At 30.8% G+C, this 19,940-nt stretch overlaps 1 protein-coding gene and 1 long non-coding RNA gene across 2 annotated transcripts; one reads left to right on the forward strand and one right to left on the reverse strand.

Annotated features, from left to right (window-relative positions):
• Positions 1-1,207: 1,207 nt before the first annotated feature.
• LOC136067548 (uncharacterized) lies at positions 1,208-3,393 on the reverse strand. Its single transcript, XR_010629007.1, has 2 exons — positions 3,086-3,393; positions 1,208-1,515 (listed from the first exon to the last, which is right to left on the reverse strand). It is a non-coding gene; the product is annotated as an uncharacterized LOC136067548 (long non-coding RNA).
• Positions 3,394-16,417: 13,024 nt separating this feature from the next.
• On the forward strand, positions 16,418-18,450 carry LOC112030707 (uncharacterized). The gene is made up of 2 exons (XM_065773603.1): positions 16,418-16,949; positions 17,114-18,450. Exon 2 carries the CDS (start codon positions 17,144-17,146, stop codon positions 18,029-18,031), a length of 888 nt encoding a protein of 295 aa, XP_065629675.1. The 5' UTR covers positions 16,418-16,949; positions 17,114-17,143; the 3' UTR covers positions 18,032-18,450.
• Positions 18,451-19,940: the final 1,490 nt, after the last annotated feature.

A 19,940-nucleotide genomic window follows, 5' to 3' on the forward strand; every position in this document is an offset into this window, starting at 1 on the left:
TTGGAAATCTGGCAAATAGGAGACCTATCAAGCAGATTCATTCTAATTTCTACCACATAACAACTACATAGTAATGTCACCATGTCATGAAAGAAACATTATAATGAGATGTTCAAATAGATATACCTAAAAAATATGCAAAATTAAGAAATATATATGCAGTATGTATAATTTAAATGAAAGAAATAAAAGTATAAAGATAACTTTAAATGAAAAAAAACTATGGGAAACTAATAAAAAAAAACTTGAGTTGTTGTTTCGAATTGTATTGGCATTGCTAAAGGCCTTAAGAATTGGGTTGGACTGTGATATTAAAGGTCAAGGTGGACATAAACCTTGATTTTAACATAATTCTTCTGATAATATGTCAAGCATATGCTCATACAGGGAAATTTGAAATCCAATTATGCGCCCTTCTACTCCAAATTGCCCACCTAAGTAAGTATACAAGATATCTCATGAGCATCTTTGTTGTCCTATTTACCAGCATCACTATCTCCACTAACCAAAAGAGAATTGCCATTTCCTTCACTAATCATTGCCCTATTTTCTTAAACAACACGTCAAATAAGAAACTAACCCATAAGTAAACAAAAAAGCAATCACATCCAGGATGTGGTCTGAATTGCATACATTTGAAATGTCATTAACTTGGCTTAGATTTTTAGGAAAGTTAAGTGCCATTAATAGAAGTATGAGGTCTAAGAGTGGCTACACGTAATTAGATGTATTTTTTTTATTCACTTTACTGCAATAAATTATAAAGCATGCCTGTCTAGATTATCTCAACCAAATTTAAAGCTGTAGTTGTTTAGTTATATACATATGTTAATAAAGAAGGTGTAGTTTAGAATACATTCCAATTTAAGAAGACTACTAAATTTTCTAATGTTGCAACTTGGGTTTTGATGATGGAAAGTTCAAGTGGACAATGTACTAAATTTTTACTTTTGTTGATGACATAGTATGCCTAAATGCACATTAAAAAAATGCAATGACCAACGGCAACTAAAACCGAAAGGCACAAACCATGTAGTGAGCATAAACTAATGCAAGAGTAAGCAAAACATTTTGTCAAACACATGGTGTGCACAAAATTTCAGCATTAGAATGTACCATAAAGCCAATAATGAACAATCCAAAGTGTGGGATAAGCACATTAGATGGTCCATACAATCAAAGCCAAGTCAAAAATCCACACCTCATGTAACAATGTCTAAGGTATTAACAATTATTATTATAAATAAAAGGAATTAAATCAGAAATACACAACTTATTGACACATTAAATAGTTCTTGTAACGCAACAAATAACTCAACAACAATAACATGATGAACATGCAGAACAAACAAACTAAAAAGTATCAAATACATGGAACTACATAACTAATAACTTATTCCATGAACAATGTAAAGCCAAAAACTCAACTCTTCCATGGCTTTTATATTTTATATCATAAGAAAGCAAATGATTCCTTGCTACAATTCTGAACCCAACGAAGTAGGCTGTAAGTGCCTGTAACACAATAGTATTTATAATATAAATGTCAATTTTTTTCCAGGTACTTAAATGCTACATACCATTTCAATCACCCATATTATACCAAACGCATAAAAAAAATATAAAAATTTGTGTCCGGTACTTCTTTTGCTATTTTTTTTATGATAAACTGATAAACTTACCTTAATAGAGACTTGAAGAACATCATGAACTTCTTCTGGCACATGCTTATGCAAATTTGCAATGGTACCCAAACTTTAAAATTAGTATTCAATTTTTGTATCTAATTGACCTAATGCTCGACATCATGAATATATCCTATTTACCTTTAAAAAGAAAAAAAGATTTCTTGTTTTGGTATTAATTTTGGTTGGTCATGAAAATAATTTAGAACCTTTTTATCAAACAGATGGTGCGCATCTATGGAAAATGAAACTATTTTTGCCTTTAGGAAAGTTATCTAAACCTGGGTGGTGTTGAAGGAGAAAAATGAAGAAGAAAAACAGAGGATGATGCAACAGAAATTATAGAAGAGAGAAAGTGTGTTTTCAAAAAAATGCTCTAATTTGCAATAAAGCTTCGACAACAATTTTATCAATAGAAAAAAAAATGTATAAACCAAGAAGATAGTTAAACATATAATACATTTGCCTATCATGTCCTTTTCGTGAGGAATGAATATAGACCTTTGTGGATTTCGTTCAACCCCAACATTTATATATTGCACAAAGTAAATGTATCTTAGAAGCTTGATAAGAAACTAAAAAAAAAAAATTCATAAATGCATATAGACCACAAAGTTTGATAAGAAACACAAATCAAATTCAAAAATACCTTAGTGAAACAATATTGAGTCACTAAATATCTTCGACGCATCATTGAGAAGTCTAGGGTTTGTCATCATTGAATGCATCTAGTAATAGTCGGACAGTAAATATTTAAAAATTTCTGAAGAGGGTTAGATATGATAAATTGGAGAGAGGAAAATTGGTGTATGGACGGAGGCAAATAGAAACAATTTGGCCAGAAATAGGATATTGTATTTAAATAGGAATATAATCAAAACTTTACTGTTAACAATTCCAATAGTCTGACTAGCAGAGGTTCAGATGTCACTCTATTTGTGCTTTATGGTCTCAAATTTCTACCTTTCAACAGCAACAAATATGCACAATAAAACCAATTCTAACTACCTTATTATAAACCATAATCTTACCCAAAACCAATTCTGACTACCATTCGATTGTTTCTTACTACCGTTGTTTAGATGGTGTTTTTTTTAATAGTGATAAATGGTTAAAAACAAAAACGAATCAAATCTAAACTTATCCAACAAAAAAACTCAATCAAAAAGTAACATTTCATACCCAAATCCAAAAAATGGAAAGAAAAAAAAAAGCAAAAAAAAAACAAAGCAAAACAATGTACCGGAGCCAGTGCTTCCTACGGTCTAAGTCTGGCGAGGGACCCAAACTGTAGTAAACATTAATCATAATTATCGCAAGATTTTGGTTTTTTCTTTTAAAATTTTTTTTTTTAAAAAAAAAAAATCAGAAATCAAAGAAAGCAAAAAAAGAAAACTCACCCTGTAACATAGTACCGCCGGTTGAGGGAACCAAGATTTTTGGCAGTCAGAGTCTGACAATGGTGCTGGCTTCTCTATCTTGCTAAACTTTGACTCCTCTATTCTCTATTTCATATCCGTGTTCCAGGCCTCATCGCCTCTTTCTTATTTCTCTCCGTGTCCCAGGCTTCTTTGTATTTTAATTGGTTATTTTCTTTTTTATACCGAGAGCTACAAACGGTGCGTTAACAGCATGGAAAAATATAATGTTTCGCTTTTTAATTGTGAACATGTTAGATTTTTTTATGGGCATTTTTCCAACGTGGAAACACGCCCTTAATTGTAGGAATCAATTTTCTCTCAGCTTCTGCTATAATATATATATATATATTATAAACAATTTCTTTCTCATTATGATGAGATTTGAATTTTGCACGTGGGAGCTGTGATTATTTATAATTTAAAAAAAAAAAAAAAAAAAACACATGTTATTTACTCATTATTTGCTATGGCGTCCTGACATATAGAGTTTTCATCATCTTGGCTGGTGGAGTGTCGGTGTCAACGCGGAGCGTTTTCATACTCACTAAAATTTCAACAAATTAAGAAGTTATAACCTTATCAGAAACAAAGATTTAAAATTGATCTTTCTCTAGACTTTAGAGTCCTTATTAACTATTCTTTCACTTTAACTACTTTAGTTTAACTACTCTATGCATATTCTAAAAAAAAATTTAGAAATTATAGATAAATTAATAATAAAAGGATTATATGAAGAATTTTGATTGTAATCAAATTAAAATTTTTATCAACTTAGAAATTATAGGAGAAAAAGATAAGGAAAAAAAAAAATATATATATATATATATATATTTTTTTTTTTTTTTTTTTTATTATTTTAGGGTTTGTTGACAACATTTTAAATAGACAACTGTTAAAGTTGTAAATCAAATACCACTTTCTTTTATTACTTGATTTATCATATTTTTCCAAAAACTATGTATATATCTATTCTTAAAATCTAAAAATTTATTAAAATTTCTACAATTTGGTTAAACCCAACTTTTATTATATATAATATGATATATAATATATAAAATGATAATTTAGTAATAATTCTAAAAATCAAGATAATTGTGTAATTATATATTAAGCATTTTTCCCCAATTTTCAATTGTATTTTGAACTTTCAAACAACATCTCACTATGATATCATATTAGTATTAAATTTTAAAAAAAATGGTTTAGTTTTAAAATGCTAAATACACCTGCATGTGTACGTAGGATCACACTTTTATGTGGATTAATCAAGTTTTTTAATTAGTCCAATTATGCCAATTCACAATTCTCAAACACAAACTATTTAAGCATATATCGAATGAAAAGTAATATTTCACCAATTGCACAAGATCAATCACAATGAAGAGGACGATATGATAATGAAGTGAAAAATTCAAGAGAAAAAAAATCACTACATGGAAACCGTCCCAATAAAGTAAATTCAATATGATAAAAGAAGTTTTAAAATTAAGTAAAAACATTTTTCTAGACCAAGGAAGTGAATTCTGTACCGTACCGTACCGGCCAGTACGGCCGGAATATACTGTACCGGCCAGTAATCCGGTACAGAATACCCCTCTGTTTCATATCGGAAAAAATACCGGCCATACCGGCCAATTTCGGGCAATACCGACCGGTACCGGGCGTACCGGCCGGTACAGAAAAAAGTTGTTATTTTTTTTTTTATTTTTTTAAGTTTTGTAATTTTTGAATTTTTGTTAGGACAGAATGGTAACTTATTTGCATTAACTTATTAGTATTATTTGTTTTCTTAGTATGTAATGATAACTTTTAATCTTTTTATTTTTTATATTGTGTTTTTTTTTTCTTTTAATTGATACTAAAGTCTAAAACCATGAATAATTAGTTCTAAATTGAGGAAATGTTTTATGATAAACTTTTATATTTATTATAATATACACACACACACACATACATACATATATATATATATATATATGTATTTATTTATAAATATAAAAAATAGCGGTAAACCCGAAACGGTACACCGGTATTGGCCGGTATCCGAAATATATCGTATCACTGTCCAAACCAGTACAACCTCCGGTATGGTATCAACTCCCTTGAATCTAGACTCCACAACCCATCGATAACTTATAAAGAAAACCTTTCACTATACCAGAACCTTCGGATTCTTCAATCATATGAATTTTGTCTACAGATAACGCACCTATGATCATGACTGGAATTTCACCGACTGACTTTAAGAACATCTTGAAGGTTAATTTTGCTCACAGCAATAAGTTTGTGGTAGGTACTATGACTTCAACTTCTTCACCCACTAATCTTCAAAATTACTTGGAGCTCTCTAGTAGTGAAATTGAGAAAAACTTTGTTACAGAACCCTATCCGGACAAACAAAGCCTTTCTTTCCCTCTAGAAACCCTCTCTAGGGTCACCCCATAACATCCCTTTTATATCCCATCAAGTATGACTCGAATTGGGCTTGAAACAGACAAATTATTGGGCTTTTCACATTGATTTCCTAGTCCTGACATATCGAGGTGGAGTCGAGGTAGCTCAACCGATTGAGGTTGCTATCAGGATTGGAGTTGAAGAAACATATACTTCACTTTCAAGGCTTGACTAATCAAGGTGGTATCAAGGTGGAGTCAAGCTTATGAGATAAGACAAGAACTTCTCTTTTCTTGAACAGTTTTTATATGTTCAACTTGATTATCAATTACCATTTTAAGACACAACAAAACCCACACATTGACATAAATTTGACACACAATTTAACTTACAATTTGACACAATTTCCCAACACTAAAACATATATACCTAACAATGATCTAATTTATATAAAAATTTCAAAAGATTTAAGAAAGACAATAGTTTCAAAATAAAAAACTGATTTATAAGTTTATAGAACCAGCTATAATATCAATAACAGTATTAAAATTTGCTTTAAATTTGGAGTATTTTTAGAGAAGTATAATACCAAAAAAAAAAAAAAATCAATATTGAATATTATACTTTTTATAATAAAAAAAAAATGTACTCTTCAAAGTTTTTGAATTTCATATTATAGATGAGAATATCCAGTGGCAGCTCCAAGAATTTTGTTTAGGGGGGACATTAAAAAATTTTAATAAAAAAAGAACTTGAATATATTGAGTTACCAACAACAAAAAAAAAAATAATACATGAAGTTTTACAATTTTCTTCTACAAGTATTCAAATTTTGAATTGTTATATGATAGTTCATTATAAGTATCAATTGCCAATGTAGGTAGTTATGAGCCTATAATCATTTTATTTTATTGAGTTTATCTAACATTTTTATTTTTATGTAGTTTTTATTATCTATTTGTTATTGTTTTTATAAAAATATTTTAAACTAAATGACTAAACTAAACTCATTAGTTTTGCATTAATTATTGACGCACACAACCATACTCATTCATACATAAAATTATACACTAGTATCTACTTAACCAATCAAATATTTGGACAATCACTAACTTTACGTTTTTTTTTTTCTTGAATTTTACTAACTTTATAACAAAAAGTTATTATAACATGATAACAATATACAAATGTAACAAACCATATCTATTTCCTAATTATTAAATTATATATATTTATATTATAATATACACATAAACATCCACACACATCATAATTCACACAAATAATATTATAATAAAAGGTAATGCACACAATCAATATTAGACACACTCACATACATAATATAAATTTATAAAAAATAATGACACTTACAATTCACAAACACTTACTTTTTATTCTTAGAGTTGAAAACACTTGTAATAAGGGTGTGTAAAATTTAAGTCAGAGTGCGCAAAAATATTTTTAAGAAAAAAATTATAGTATTAAACTAACCAAAAATAATATTATATATATATATATATATTGGAAGTTAGGGGTAGCGCCACCCATGAGAATATCTTAGACTTATATATATATATATATATATATAATTATTTATACTAAGACCTGCAGATTCGCCACCCATGAGAATATCTTAGACTTATATATATATATATATATATATATAATTATTTATACTAAGACCTGCAGATGAAGAACTTGGCCAGCTGGTAGTTACATTAAATTTTTAAAAAAAAATTCGTTTGACAAATTATCATTTATTAATGTAAAGAAGTCTATTGGAAGCCTTAGACGTAGAAAAGATTAGTTAATTTGTAAGTCAAAGTTAGGTCTTATCTTCTGATGATTAATTAATGGAATGGGTATTTTTCCACCCAAAAAAAAAAAGCCCATGTTAATATATTATTATTTTTCTCCCATTGGTTTTGACCACTGGCTGCGAGTCTGCGACAAATTGAAGGTGCTCGATCACCAAATTAAATAAATACATCAAGATATTTTTTTTTTTTTAGGAAGAGTGGAGAAAAACTTAATTAAATCGTTTTAGAGAAAGGAATGCGAAAACCACGGTTCCTTTATAAGCCGGCAGAGCGAGAAAAGAGAGAGGTATTTCTTTTTCTAATGACAGTCACTGTAATAAAAAATATTTTTACACCTTGACCTAGTTTGTACTTTGTACTACTAGCCGACGTCCCGATTCATGCACAGTATATTTTGAAATATATGTCATAAATAATTACTTTATGGGTTCCAGCTCCGCATTGCCTATCTCTCACACTATCAATCTATCAAAAAAGGATTAATACTATAATCAACATGATTGATATTGCATTAACAAATTAATAAGTAATTTTCTTTATTAAAATTTTGTCTTGCGTTTACAAGGTAACTATCCTGTATTCACTCTAACATCTTAGCATTCATTGTCGTTAGCTTTTGGCCTCTAGGGCATTCTGTCGCTTTTGTGAGATTTATATTCAAGGTTGGTTATTATCTATATATATATATATATGGTTTAAATTTGATTGCTAAGATAGAAGAAATTTGAATTATGGAAATTTCCATTGAAAATATCAATAAGTCTCAATTGTAGATATCTACAAACGCAGGTGACTACCTCTAGCCTCTAGGACAGTTTGAACATCCTTTCGACATATATAAATTCAAAGTCAGTAAATTAAATGTTAACAAGGCATTTCACATTTTCCCTAATGTGAGTCCTACCGAATAAAAAAAATTAGATAAATAAAAAAATATATAAAAGTAACCTTACAATTTATTTTCATAATCTCTCTATATATGAAGCTGGCCTCTGCTTATAAAACTAAAAAAATAACATAAAAATGTAAAAAAAATTAAAAATTAAAAATTAAAAATTAAAATTAAAAAAAAAAAAAGACCAAAAACTGCCAAAAAAAGTTTAAAAAATTGTTGTTAACAAACACGCAATAGATATGCAAATGGATAGTACTACTCCCCCAGATAGTGTATTTCAACTCTTTGTCTTATTGTGTACTCTGATTGTTTCTTGTCAATTTGCTCATGCATTCCCTATTACAGATCGAACAAAATATATATATATATATATATATATATATATATATTTATTTATTTATTTATTTTGTGGCTGTTTCACATACATGCATATACCATATTATGGATTGTGGCCTATCTCTTATGATGTGCCCATTTGAATCCATAATCTAATCTTATCTAATCTTTTAAGTTTCAGAGCTGCATCACTGCCACCCAGTGTTTAGGGCAGTTGTCCTAGGATATGTGCTATTCTTTGTCCTCAACAAGAAAAGCTTTTTTATAATAGAGAGAGAGAGAGAGAGAGTGAGAGAGAGAGAGAGAGAGAGAAAGAGAGAGAAAATAATAATAATAATAATAACAACAACAGCAACAAAGGCTTTTTTAAGTGTTAGGTATATTAGCACTTGTATCCTTCGCATGCGTAGTTATACTGTTATAGAGATTTGAGTTCCGACAAAGGTTTTATGGCTAAGAAGAAGGCAACATATATTAATCCACTATTTAATTTCTTTTTGTAATTGTATACTAATCCACTATATTATATATTTTATCTATGGAAAAGTCGTATTCATCAATAATTAAAAACGCATCTAGCGCCAGACAAGCCTCTTGCCCCAAGGCCGGGGAGTATAATAAATCGATAAAATGAGAAAGCAAACAAAATACATTATTTTAGATTATTATCTTTGTTTTGACATAGTTGTAGTAGTAATTAATTCAAGTAAGTCCATATATATGGTTACTGAATATGAGAAGAAAACTGGATTCTAGATGCACCGACAACTATACAACAGTTGGTCGAATTTGGCATAGATAACATGAAATCCACAATTGTGCCATGAATTCATGCAATGTAAGTTTTTTAAGCTTTTTTACGTTAGCTTATGAACTAGAGACAAAGGAGTTCATTAAGAAAAACTAAGAAGAAGTAACGGATAAATATATACCCCACAGGTCCTTCAGAACTATAACATAAATAAATCGTTGTTTTATGGTTATATTAGTGAGCAATGATCACTACTCTATTACAATAGAAACTCAGCAGAAAATGAAAAATTTTAAAGTTTCATAGCTTAAAATTTCTTTTAATAGTGCACAGAAAAGAGTTATGCTTCATCAATGTTATCTTTTTTTTTTTTTTTTCTTTCTCAGAACATTCACTAATGCTGTTCTGTTTAGTTGGAAATCTATGGTCCCATGGCATACAATGATTACTATTATTGCACTAACTATTGCTAAAAGTAAGGCTACCTACGCATGCTACGTGGTATCTAGAAGAGAATTATTACTATCAAAGCAAGAAGAGAATTAATTATTACTAAGCCACCTAGTTGCTTTCAAATTTTTTCAAATTGACAGCATCCAATAATCTACATTAAGCAAGATACACAGCTAGAACATGTAGGATGAAGGGTTGGGAAAGAATCCAATTGCCTTAACAGGTTAATTTAGATAACAACTAGTCTTTGCTACCCTTTAATCATATTTAGTTGTTTAAAAAAAACCATATGGGCCAGATTGGCAAATCAAGAACTGTATCCTTGAACATGTTTTTGGTTAATAGACCAGCATTGAGTAGAAATGTGTTCAGCTTTTTCTTTTATTGTCTTTAATATGATTATTCAAAAACGGTTAAATTGATGTTCATAATTTTGCTTCACAAGTTAGTATAACCCTCATTTTGGATCTATGTTTATATTATTTTTTGAATGGTGGATATATATATATATATATATATATTTAATTATGATGAAAGGAAAACAAAATTATGTACAAGCATAAGAAATTGATGGCTTAAGCAATTTAATATATTTTTTTTTCTTTGTCATGATCTAGGAGGAGGTTAAAAAGAAAGGGTGGTGATTCATAAATGCATTGACCTTATATTATGTGAACAGAAAAGACTAATTACTACTTGGACTTTATGGATCCGTTTGGATTGAACTTATTGCTGCTGAAACTGAAAACTGAAAATACTGTAGCAAAATAATTTTTAAATATGTAAATGGTACAGTGAGACCCATTTTTAATATTTTTTAGTGCGTGAACAATATTAAACAGTGCATAAACAGTGTTTTTTGTCTCTGTACAATAAAATCATGTGATTTTACTGTTCACTTGACGGGAAAAAAAAAAAAAAAAAAGAGAAACGCAAAACGCAAAATATGGACTTAACTTTCAGCTGAATCCAAACGCCCTCTATATAACCAAAAAGTTTGTTTACTCTCAAACTTTCATTTAAGATTTTGTTGAAATGGGTGCACAAACATCAGTAAAACATGATAAAGAAATTTCTGATCAAACATCACTAAACAGGAGAGCACATAAATTTTGACTTTTGATCCATGACACAAATTAACTACTTTGTGATGAAATCTGAGTCATTTTAGTCTCGTAGATTCAAAAGTGTAAGTCACATATTTTGAACTTGTTAGTTGTTAGTTAAAAAAAAAAAAACAAGGAACACGATATCATCTACAGTGAGATGATCATGTGATTTGGACCAAATCGACTTTATTATTGAGAGAGGATATATGAGCTAGATAATTTAGCTTGTTTTAGAGAGTGGGGGTTTTGCTATGGCCTACGGGGTTTGAGTCGGTGGTAGCTACCATACATGGTACATACTTTAGTGGAAAATTGTCAAAAGCGGTCGAGTTCGTGCCTTCCTCAGCGCGTCGCTTTCTGTCATTCCCGCGTTACATTAGCTTGGAACCCACTTCCTTCATTTAAAGAAAGTGGGGCCTACTCTTTGTTTTGGCTTTTTGGGGTAGGGTAGGACTAGGACTAGTACTATTCCATGTGTCATTTAATCCAAATCTTTAAATGGTTCGTTAGCCTTGTTGGTTCCATTGACTAAATTGTCCTCGAGGGAATATAACCCCAAAAAATAAATAATAATAATAAAATTGTATGTTCCTTATATATGAGCAGAAACATTATTTTTGAAAACAACAAATTTTATCTCTAATGTAAAAAAAACTTTAAATCAATTATGTGATGATTTTATAAAATCATCTATGTTTATTTTTTATTTGCATGAAAATTTAATGAATTATGCAATTTAAAAAAAAATAATAAACACAATTGATTTAAAAAATTGATATATAACTATAGTTTTCAAGATCAAGAGTCGGATGATAGGATTATACAATCCTACTAAGCAAAAAGTGACTCAGATCACGGAAAGATTATGCATTTTCAAGATCAAATGTAGGATCGGTTGGATCATGTGGAATTGGACTAATCCTACGATCCTACTAAAAATCCAAATTTGCTTTAATTTGACTTAAAAAGAAAACTCAATCAACCCAATGGATAAAAATGTGTTTCTCTCTCACTTAGCTCTCGAAACCAAGACATTATACTCATTATAAAAATGAGTTAATATGCCTATATTATTGAAAAAGTTACTCACTTTAAATTAAAAACTTGTTCTTAAACACCTAAAATCAACTAAACGGCATTCACATTCTCTCCAACCTGATTTTGCTTTTAGATTTTATATTATAGTTAGCTAATTAAGCTAGTTGCCATTTGCAAATTTGTTTTGGATTTTGAATTTGGAACTTAGAACTTGGAAAATATTTTCCAAATGTGTTGATGATTGTTATTTTGGCACTTGATGACTAATTAAACATTTGATGAATTTTTTGGATACATTGGGTTAAATTTTAAATATAATTGTTTCATTAGTATAGAGTATAAACATAACCATAGGTCACACAACAGCTAATGATATAAAGATGATATCATATTGATGCAAATTTTCTTCTCAAAAAAATATTGATGCAAATCTTTGATTTTTATAGATGAATTCATACTTTACAAGATTATTAAATATACAAAGTCATTACCAATGTGTTTTTTGTTTTTTGTTTTTACCTTAAAAAAGATCTTACAATCTACAATCAAATCCTATGATTCACAATTCCATTAACCTGCCACGATTTTATGTAGGATCTCGATTTTGATAACTTTGTATATAATGGATTGAATGAGACCCAGGAAACTTTGTAAATTGTTGGACGAAAATTGTATAAAATCATATAGTCTACTTCCCATGGAATACTAATCAATTGAAGCCACATTACAAATTTAATTGAGTATTACTTTAATCAAACTGTGTGACTGTGATCAGTGATATGACATGAAATTTTTTTCAATATATCAAAAGATTTTAAATTTGGAAAAACAACCGATTGTCAATTAGAGTATTTTAAGAAATCGGATAAATTTCAAAATTAATAGAGTATTCTAAGGTGGAAAATTGGTATAATATGTGACGAGGTTAGGGGATTTTTTTTAATATATTTTTGGTATTAATATGCCCATTTCAAGTTAAATGCCCTTACCTTCTTAAAAAATAGTGCCTTCTCTTCCCCAATATTACCTCTTTCGAATTTTACAACAACCAATCAAAGTAAATGGTCCAAGATTTGTAGGGGGCGTCAACCTTGTAACTTTGACCCTTGAACAGTAAGCCAATTAGCCAAGTATGAAGTATGAAACAAGAAAGGCTTTACCAAATTGAACCAGTTGACAAGTTTACATGTTAACATACACTTAATAAAGAAAAGGACAAGTTTGTCTTAGGGGCTTAACAAGAAGAAGCACGTTGACGAAAGTGAAGTGAGCATCTAAGCGCTATTTTTGTAAGCATTAAAGCAAAAGTCTAAGGGTAGTTGGGTCACTGAAAAATAAAGGAAAGCTTGGGTCCATGCAGTGGCAAATATGGAAGATTGAACTTTTGGACTTTGGTGAATGGTGAGGGATACGTTTAACTTTGTGGCCCGTTATCACGGGAACAGAGGAGCCACGGTGATGACCGGTGTAGTGAGTGCTTTGACAAAAAGTCGGAATTAAAAGCTTCAATTACATCAATCCCAATGGCGTTTCATGTACGGTCTTGATATTTTAACCCCATTACATGATTGGCGGAGCCAATTATGCTCAAATTTTCTAGTGCCATTTTTAACAATTTGTGTGGACGGTAGAATAAGAAGATGAGAAGTTGAGGTTGTATGCAAATTCCTTTTTTTTTCTTTTTTTTTTTTTTTTTTTTTGAAAGCAGGTTTTATGCAAATTCATGTGCTTGAAATTAACTATTGGATTATATGGGCATGTGTTATGACAGACGTGAGGCTTATGTCTTGTACATACAAATATAAATTCGAATACTAGATTGATAAATGGTTATTTTAAAATAAGTATTAATTAACTTGAGGGAAGCTAAACTCTTATGATAGACTTTGTAATGGTATTGTATATGAAGTTTGAACTCTAATCAACTCCTTGGTTCCAACTCTGCAATGGAACTCGTAAATTATCAATAACAAGGAATTAACCATGGGTAAAAAATACTTCCAACATTATAAATTTATAAAGCATTTTTTATTTACAGTGGGGACTAGGTATTTGAATTTTTTATATCTTCGTTGGAAATATTAAGATGTCTCAATCATTTGAGCTATAAGATTTTTGGCAAAACAAGCATAAATTTTTTCAAGAATCTTAATCAAACTAAATTAAAGAGTATGAATTGGGAAGTCAATGAATTTTTTTGACAATATTTTATCTCTAGGCTGAAGAACCCTTCAAATTTGTGGATGCCATCTATGCTGACAATTAGTAATTTTGCCTCCAATTAAAAAGAAAAGGGGAAAAAAAGGAGTAGAACATGCAAGTAAATTACACGAAAGATTATGTATTACCAAAAACAAAAAGTCCCATTCATGGGATCTTACTTTGAATTTGGATTGATTTCTAAAACACAAGTTTCACTTTCACCGCCATTCTAATGAAAACTTAACATAAATTGGACTCTGTATTTTGTAAGAAGCTACATAAAGATGCTCAATATAATTAGTAGCTACAAAATAAGCTAAAGTCACTTCCATTAAAATAAATCTTACCTTATTTTGAACTCTGAAAAGTCAAATATTACACACTTTCAACTCGTTCAAATATTAACCCTTTAAAATATCACATTCGTACGAAACTACGAAACTTATATTTTATTTTCATAATAAAACTAATTAACAATGCACGGTGGCTCACTCAACCAATTTTGTTTTTTGTTTTTTCTTTTTTGTTTTTTCTTTTTTGATGGGAACCAATGTTATTCTCGTATTGTGAATTTGTGACAACCGAGTCTGTGCAACATTGGGCTTCCCTACTCAAACCAATCAATCTTTGTATATTAATTTAAAGCAATTTTTATTTTGAAACAAGTAATTCAATTTTAATTGTTTAGTTTTAAAAATATAAATATTTAAAGGAACATGATTTAAATAATTGGTTCGTTCCTGGTTTGCATAAATTTTGTTTTTCGTTTGAACATTAAATATTTGTTTATTGTTCTTATACTTTAAAATAGATTAAAAAAAACAAATCTTTTAATAGTTTAGGAATAAAAATAAAGAAGAATTTTTTTAATAATAATTTATGAATGAAAAAAAATTTAAATTGAAGATTGATAAGTGTAACATTTGTAATAATTTAATGATGAAAAATGAATTTTTAAAATTTAAGGATGAAAAATAAAATTTATGTAAATCTTAATAAAGAAAACAATATTTTATCCAAAATAATTTGTCTCTTAAAAAGAAAACATAAGTTTTAAGTACTGCTGCCTTTATAAACTTTCAAGAATTTAATAAATCGGACTAAAATAAAGAATATGAGTATATTGGGATTTGGGAAGTTAATAAATTTGTTTGACAAGATTTAACCTCTAGAATGAATGAAGAACTTTCAAATTTCTAGATGTTTTAACCACTGCGCACTTTTGGTACGGTGGTCACTCCACAAGTATAAGTGTTTGTGGGAGTATGAGAAGTAATGACCGAGTTCAAGTCTCCAGGAAGAAGTTTTACACACATATTAAATTAGGTTAGAATAAAAATTCTATTTTATAAAAAAAAAAAAAAAAAAAAAAAAAATCTCATTCAAGCTAAGACTGACTTTGTAATTGGAAAGACATGCATGATATAAATTCGTTGTTGATTTCAAAAACACAAGTTTCACATATTCTGCTGAAACTTAACATAAATTGGATGCTCGATCAATTCAATTAATAGCTACATTACATAATTCGTAAAGACACTTTCATTAATAAATACAAAAAATCTTTACCTTATTTTGAATTTGAAAAGTCAAATATTACATACTTCCAACTGGTTCAAAATACTGACCCCTTAAAACATCACATCCACACGAAACTACAAAACGTACACATTTTATTTTCATTAAAAAAAATAAAAATAAAACACTTATTTAATCTCTAGTATCGTGAATTTGTAACTACCGAGTCAGTGTAACATTGGCCCTTCCTTGGTCAAATTAGCCAATCAATATTATGTATTTTTTTTAATTTTTATTTGTTTCCTAATTAAAAACCAGCAACAAATTTGAAAAAATCCCAAGTTTTGATTGAGAAATAAAGTCCTGATTGGCTGGAGTTACCTACAAAAAGTACATGTACCACCTAATTTCTTTGTCATTTCAAAGACCATAACTTTATCATCATAAAATCAAAGGCCCCTAGATTTGAAAATTGCTACTCATACTTGTCATAAAAAGTTTTTAAAAGAAAGGGTCGAGTAACCGGGTTAGCAGGTGAACCGGTAAACATTCCTTAAAATCAGTTATCACCCACCCCGTACACTATCACAACACACACTCAAGCACAATACATAAAAGCAGCACAATCGCACTTCCCAACACTCTCTCATACTCCGTACAAATTCACACCCAACTCTCTCACACACATNGGCCCCTAGATTTGAAAATTGCTACTTATACTTGTCATAAAAAGTTTTTAAAAGAAAGGGTCGAGTAACCGGGTTAGCAGGTGAACCGGTAAACATTCCTTAAAATCAGTTATCACCCACCCCGTACACTATCACAACACACACTCAAGCACAATACATAAAAGCAGCACAATCGCACTTCCCAACACTCTCTCATACTCCGTACAAATTCACACCCAACTCTCTCTCACACTTTTTTTCCATATACATTATTTACAGGTCCTAGAGCATTTTTTTTGGCTTTGCTCCGTAACTTTCCAAAAAATCACAAAGCGACGACGAGTAAAAGCGCGTGAAATGTGCTGTATTTGAGTAGCACTTGGAATCGTCGTGGTGTTGTGTTCATCATCAACTTAGTGTGTTACGGTTTAGTACCAGAACTGAGCTGACACTTGCAGATTTATTACTGTGACCCAGTTCTCTCTGTCACAGAATAAATGAGTTTCGGGGTTGTTTGATTCTGAAATAAAGAAAAAAGTCTGGGAACTGTACTGCCTGGTTGCTACTCTGTACTCTTTTCTTTCTTTCCGTGTTGGAATTGGTAAAAAGTTTTTCTGGATCTGAAGCCCCTCTTACCTGATTCTGAAGCTTCATTATTTGTAAGTAAAAATAACAATCAATATTTTTGATATTGTACTGACACAAATTAATTGAAACATGTGTTACATACGGCATTTCTGTTTAATTTTCACCCACTCAATTTAAATACTCACCAGACCCAATCACGCACGGTACTAACGATTTTTTTGGTTACGGTTTTCAGATTTTTGAAGAAACTAGGAGAAAGAGAGAAATGGGTAAAACAACGACCAGCAGAGACTGGACTCAGATCTACGCGATCTACGGTGTAGACCAGTGGCAAACGCTACTTTTCCTACTCTTCCATGCACTGCTCTTTACTATTCTCTCCATACTATACTTAATCTACTTCGACGCAATGGGCGCTTTATTCGAGTCGTTGTTTACCGTCACCGGCGTAACTCTCCCAGGTGGCGCTGCCAGATTCGCCGCCGGCTTCACCGGCTCCGTAACTGCGATCTCCGCCGTGTGCCTCTTCTTCGCCGCCGCGAACTTCTTCTACTCGGCCGTCCCGCTCCACCACGACATGGCGCTCCGGATGGTCAGCGCGGTCAGCGACTGGTCAACGGTCAAACACGCCCTCGACCTGGGCTGCGGCCGCGGAATCCTCCTGAACGCCGTGGCAACGCAGCTGAAAAAGGAAGGGAGCTCGGGTCGGGTCGTCGGGTTGGACCGGAACAAAACGACGACGCTGAAGACGCTACGCACCGCGAAGATTGAGGGAGTAGGAGAGTACGTGACGTGCAGAGAAGGCGACGTCCGGAGCTTGCCGTTCGGCGATAACTACTTCGACGTGGTGGTATCGGGAGTGTTCGTGCACACGGTGGGGAAGGAGTACGGGAAGAGGACGGTGGAGGCGGCGGCGGAGAGAACCAGAGTGGTGGGTGAAGTGGTGAGAGTGCTGAAGCCAGGTGGGGTCGCAGTCGTGTGGGACGTACTTCACGTGCCGGAGTACGTGCGCCGACTCCAAGAGCTGAAAATGGAGGACATTCGGGTCTCCGAGCGGGTCACCGCTTTTATCAGTAGTCATATCGTTTCGTTTCGGAAGCCCAGTCAGCACATCGTTGGCTCCGGCGAGGTCAGGCTCGAATGGCGTTGCTGACGTGGCATTGCCAATTTTACATACTTATTATATATATATATATATATAATTATATGATATTATCTTATAGATCATATATGAATATCCATATTATACATCGAAGAGAGAGGAAGATGCAGACGTGGAAATTATATGCCATGTATGAAAAAAATTGAAAGGAAAGAAGAGAAGTGAGGTTTATTACAGAAGTAAAAAAATAACGTATGTTGTTGATACAGAAGTTTTATGTTCTGGGGAGGCGAAGCTGACCTAGACAGATATACTTTTTTTTTACATGGGAAAGTATATAGGTGAAAATGTAGTTTGTTTTTACCCTATGTTACGGTTATCAATTTGAGAATTGATGCCTCCTGAATTTGAATTTTTGTAAAAAGTTATTATGGTATAATAATATTGATATGTTTATTAACCTTTGATGATGTTGAGTTTTTAAATTTTGATCATTTTGTGAATTTGGTTGGATGGATTGCGAAATGGTAAATTGATTGTTACTCCGTATGCGTTGTCAAATGGGATTTTTTTTTTTTTTTTTTTTTTTTTTTTGAGAAACCAAATTGTCAAATGGGAATTGATGCTACGTTATGTTCAAGAATTTGAATCTGTAAAAAGTTATGACAATACATTGATAGTAGCATATCTGGGGTTTTACGGAGCTGGATGCATTGATAAAAAGTTGCGGAAAATTTCACCAAATAAATTTATTTTGTCAAAAGATAAAAAATCAATAAAGGTATAATAAAATATGGCATGTTTCAGCATAAATAAATAAATAAATAAAATATGACATGTTTGGTTAGAGAGCACTGATTTATTATGGGCTATAATAACAATGGATGAATTTGTGAACGGTTTTGAAGCATAATAAATATTAAATTGTCGCTGTCTAGTTTCCTTTTGGTGTTCATGTGGCGTTGCCCCCTAGTAGAAGTATAAGCCAAAACAGTGATGATACTTGAAAAGATGGTGATATATTTAGGTGGGTGGGATACAACTATGTGGAGGTAGTGAGCTGATAGAGTTGGTGTAGGGCATGGTTTTTGTCAAGTCTTTGTCCTGTATTTTTTTATCCTGATATATGCCTATATGCAAAATGCTGAGTTGCGATATGGAAAAAAGAGTTACCATAAGATAAGATAAGATAAGATTTTTTTTTTTTTTTTTTTTTAGATTAGTTTTAAGATGTTCTACTACAGGGTCATGATGTAAATTTAGTCAAAAATGTCGATGGTTGGAGATTACTTGCATAAATCTAAGATGATAAGACATTTCTTAGCTGGAATATCTTTTTTTTCTTTATTAAAAAATTTGATTTTTTTTCCTCGATTAATTTTATTTTAAAATTAAGTTACATAAAGTCATAAACTGATAAAAGTATTGTAAAAGTAACCGTTAAATAAGCTATCATTTTAAACTAAAAAAAACACACACACACACACAAGTAATTCCAAAAGAAAACTCTCAAAGTAAATATATGCACATCCTGGGGATTCAAATCCCTACTGTCACGCATTGGCCCATACCTTTAGGGAATGAAAGTGTACTTTTTTTTTTTAATAATTTGATAATTTTTTTTTTAATTTTTAAAAAGAGATAATTTTGATAGTTGAAAGTATTATTTATTGTACAAATAAATAAAATTATTCGGTGTACCTAGTGTATTACTATTACCCAATTTTCTCACGTAAGAGTAAGTTACACTTGTGTATCTCATCATAGTGGTCTAAGGTTATATAGATGGTACTAGCACATTAATTCTTTACATAAGTATACTCATTAATAATAATAATAATAATAAAATTGAAAGAAAAACATCAAAAGACAAAAGCATGTTTAATAAAAAATGCAATAAAGAATATAAAAGTAATTGTACACTTGAATTAGTGCAAATAATTAAATATTTCTCAATTCA

Source organism: Quercus suber, unplaced genomic scaffold (genome assembly GCF_002906115.3).
Source record: "Quercus suber isolate HL8 unplaced genomic scaffold, Cork oak 2.0 scaffold_77, whole genome shotgun sequence".
In the NCBI taxonomy this organism is placed as follows: domain Eukaryota; kingdom Viridiplantae; phylum Streptophyta; class Magnoliopsida; order Fagales; family Fagaceae; genus Quercus; species Quercus suber.